This window comes from Orycteropus afer, unplaced genomic scaffold (assembly GCF_000298275.1).
Source record: "Orycteropus afer afer isolate SDZICR_OR568_19922 unplaced genomic scaffold, OryAfe1.0 scaffold00483, whole genome shotgun sequence".
Lineage (NCBI taxonomy): Eukaryota > Metazoa > Chordata > Mammalia > Tubulidentata > Orycteropodidae > Orycteropus > Orycteropus afer.
The window spans coordinates 822,671-827,018 of NW_006922070.1; the positions used below are offsets into that span (position 1 = coordinate 822,671).

Here is a 4,348-nt window from a genome sequence, read left to right on the forward strand (position 1 = left end):
GTAGTGATACTGCCTCGGAAACCCAAGGAGGGGTCGCTATGTCCGACTCGACGGCACATAACAACAACAACAATCTACTGGTGGAGCTCTTGTAGCGTAGTGCCTAGGGCTGGTGGTTCAAACCCTTCCTTCCTGGGAAGGGAGACTGGGCAATCTACTTCCATAGTGATACTGCCTCGGAAACCCAAAGAGGGGTCGCTATAAGTTGGATCTGACTCGACACCAGTGAGTTTGGTTTGGTTTGGTTTGGTTTAATCTACTGGTAGGCAATAAGGATTTCAGAGTAGAGGGTGCATGTGGAGTATTGGGAAACTTGTACAATATGGAGGTGGCCTTGTTCTCCAAGATGTGTAGCAATGGTCCATAACCTAATAGACAATTACAGAGTCAGTAATTGGGATGACAATACAGTTTTCATTTATACCTTTATCTATTATATAATATGGAATTATACAGGTAGAAGAATGAAATTCAGCTTCTCTCATCTCTACTTGGAAATTTTCACTTGTTTGATGTGAGTGGATCCCTGGTGGTACAGCAGTTAAGTGCTCAGCTGTTAACTGAAAGGTTAGGGGTTAAAACTCACCAGCTGTTCAGCCTGAGAAAGATGTGGCAGTCTGCTTCTGTAAAGATTTACAGTCTTGGAAACCCTAAGGGGCAATTCTCCTCTGTCCTGTAGGATCACTTATGAGTTGAAACCGACTTGATGGCAATGGAGTTTTTGGCCTAGATATGGGAAATAAGCAAGTAAATATGTAGAATAATCCTTTCATAGCAATCATATCCTAGTTGTTAAAAATTAACTTTCTTAGGTCCATAATTTACATTTTATAGCAGATGGATTAAACCCAAATCAAAAACCCACCCACTACCATTGGGTCAATTCCAAGTCATAGCAACCCCCATGGGTTTACAAGGTAGCAAATCTTTATGGAAGTAGATTGCCCCATCTTCCTTTCACAGAGCAGCTGATGGGTTTGAACCACCAATCTTCTGGTGAGCAGTCAAATGCCTTAGACACTGTGCCACCAGAGCTCTTCAGATGGATTAAATATAAGCATATGAAAATAAAATCACAAAAGTTCTAGAAGGCAACAAAGATGACTGTTTTTCAGTTAATGTTAGGGAAAAAAATCTTTCTATTCTTTTTTAAAAAAAAAAAAAAAATCTTTCTAAAGGTGGAAACCAAAAGGAAAAATTTTAATATGGTTCTAAAACTTTCTTATATATAGAAAACCAACAAGGTTAAAAGTAAATTATAAACTAGAAAAATATTTAGGCAGAGAGTTTATAGCATTAATATGTAAATAACTCTTAAAAATGAATACGGGCAAGAAGAATGAACTAATTAAAAAAAAAAAAAAATCGGGCAATTTAAATTGGACCAAACTTTCTGGAGAATATTTTGACAATGTAAACCAAAAGCCTTTTATAAAAATACATATCTTTGACACAGTATTACCTTATAGAAAATTACTGTAAAGAAATAATTAGAAAATATACAAAGATTTTTATAAAATGATGATTATATCACTACTGTTTACAATTGTAAAAAATTAAGAGTGACCTACTTGTCTATAATTAAAGGATTAAAGTATTTAAACAAAACAAAACAAAAACATTGCCATTGAGTCAATTCTGACTCATAGCAACCTTATGGGACAGGGCAGAACTGCCTCCGTGGGGTTTCCAAGGCTGTAAGTCTTTACAGAAGTAGACTGCCACATCTTTCTCCACAGAGCAGCTGGCGGGTTCCAACTGCTGACCTTTCAGTTAGCAGGCGGGAATTTAACCGTTACACCACCATGGCTCTCTTGATTAAAGTACAGTACCTCCATATAGTAGAAGATTATATGGCTGTTAAATAAAGGTTCTTTTTTGACATGGAAATAGGTACGTGTGTGTGTGTGTGTGTGTGTGTGTGTGTTTGCATATGCAAAATTCTGGAGTTGATCTTTCATTTCTTCATAATTTTGTTGCCCCTTCAAATTATTAGACAGGAAATTGATTACTTTTACAATCAAAATGTAAAATAAAATCCAGAAAAACAAACCAATTCCGATTCATGGCAACTCATGTATTACAGAGTGGAACTGCTGCATAGGGTTTTCTGGGCTGCAGGCTTCACAGAAGCAGATCTGCAGGCCTTTGCTTCCAGGGCACTGCTGGGGTGGGGGGTGGTTTCCTAACAACCAACATTTAGATGGCAGCCAATCTCAAACCAGTTGCACCACCAACAGACCTAGGATGTGAAGCAAAATTATTAGAATGAGAATAGGTTTGACAAAGTGCTTATTGACAGGACACTTGAAGAATTATTTTCTATTTATGTTCAATAAATACAGGGCAGACAAGGATTTTTTACTTTAAAAAAATTTCTCAACCATTCACTTTGAAATGGCTTTTTACAACTGCATTTCATTAGGTATTACTTTGCCTCTACTTACCTTTTGGTAACAATAGCCAAAGCTACTAGATTTATATATTAAAGGGTGTAGGGTCTCTGGACTTTGAGCATGGTCTATCTCCTGAAATCAAAATGGTGTAGTCAGAAGACTTTGTTTCACAATGAGATAACTATTAAGTAAGAACCCACAATAGAAATGGATAATGGAAATTAAATATATGAATGCTGGTGAAATAATATCCCGAAGCCTATAATAGCTTCAAAATGCTATTGCCTTTCCTAAAGCTGAGGAGCCCTGGTCGTGCAGTGGTTAAGCACTTAGTTCACTTAACTGTGAACTAAGGAGTTGGCAAGTTTGAAGCCACCAGCCACTCTTTGGGGGAAAGATGTGGCTGTCTGCTTCTGTAAAGATTACTGCAGCCTTGAAAACCCTGTGGGGCAGTTCTACTCTGTTCTATAGGGCATCATGAGTCAGAATCAACTCGATGGCAACAGGTTTGGGTTTGGTTTCTAAAGCTTAGGTAAAAATCAGAATTCCCTTTCTTTTTCCATAGGTCTTTTATCTTTTGGAGTAAAAGAGTCTGCTTGGGTGAATAAAATCTTCACAGCTGTTAATATCCTGGTCCTTCTTTTTGTTATGGTTGCTGGGTTTGTGAAAGGAAATGTGGCAAACTGGAAGATCAGTGAAGAGTTTCTCAAAAATATATCAGCAAGTGCCAGGTAAAAGTTACCTCCTTTTTTGATTTTTTTTAAAATTGTTTTATGTTAAATTCTAAGGGCACATAATGTGAAAGTTTTCCTCTAGAGCAATTGTCCTTACAATTTTTGCTTTAAGACTTTTCAAAGACTATTCTATCCAGGCTCCCTCCCAAATATAAATATATAGGTAATGTTCTGATTTTCTAGGGCTGCCATGTAATTTATCACCAAGAAGATGGCTTAAAATTACAGAAGTTTGGGTCTTGTACATGTTTGCTTCGAAGAGCTAATGAATACAACAACCTTCCAAGGAAGTACTTTGAAATATATTGCTGGGAGAAGCAGTTATCTGTGAAAATAACTTTCTGATGTGTTTGTTTCCTTCTTAGTGAGCCACCTTCTGAAAATGGAACAAGTATCTATGGGGCTGGTGGCTTTATGCCTTATGGCTTTGCGGGAACTTTGGCTGGTGCTGCAACCTGCTTTTATGCCTTTGTGGGATTTGATTGCATTGCAACAACTGGTAAGAGCAGATTCTTGGCTCTGTGTGTCAGGACAAGGTGTTCCTTTACCACATGAGTTCCCGAGGTCACAGCAGAGGGTTGAGGAAAGGGAATGGGATCTGGGGTAAGAAAAGCAGTTTCCAACCTAACCAGAATACCTGCTGTATGTAATAAAAAGAAAGTGAAACACTCTGAGCCATGGTTTCCTTATTGGTAAAAGCTGGAGAGCAGTCCTACCTCTCAGATCTTATGAGGATTATCTAACATAATATAAAAACCAAACCAAACTCACTGCCATTGAGTTGAGTCTGACTCACGAGTAACCCCAATTAGGTTTCTGAGGTGGTAAATCTTTATGGAAGTAGATTGCCTCATCTTCCTTCTGCGGAGCACCTGGTGGGTTTGAACCATCAACCTTCTGGTTAGCGGTCAAATGCCTTAGGCACTGCATCACCAGAGCTCATAATACATATGAAAAATACTCTATAAACTGTCAAGTACTTACAAATACTAGTAGTTATTTCTATCATTAGTTTTCTCTGAAAGTACTGTTACAATGAGTAACAAATAATGATACTGCACCTAAATAATTTCTTCTTTAGTAGGGCAAAATTTACAGTGTTAAATTCTTTTCTCTTCATATAATCTAGGTGATTTATCTTTATATAATTTATAATTATAAAGGAATTATGTCAGAATCACTCTCTAAGTGTTTTCTCTGGGTTCATATCATTGCATG

At 37.4% G+C, this 4,348-nt stretch overlaps 1 protein-coding gene across 1 annotated transcript in view; it reads left to right on the plus strand.

The window, feature by feature from the left end:
* The window catches only part of SLC7A2 (solute carrier family 7 member 2), a 24,633-nt gene that overhangs the window by 2,596 nt on the left and 17,689 nt on the right, over positions 1–4,348 (plus strand). The window contains exons 3-4 of the mRNA XM_042782831.1: positions 2,962–3,127; positions 3,496–3,629. Coding sequence (XP_042638765.1) covers positions 2,962–3,127; positions 3,496–3,629 — 300 coding nt within the window. The remainder of the gene's footprint in view (positions 1–2,961; positions 3,128–3,495; positions 3,630–4,348) is intronic.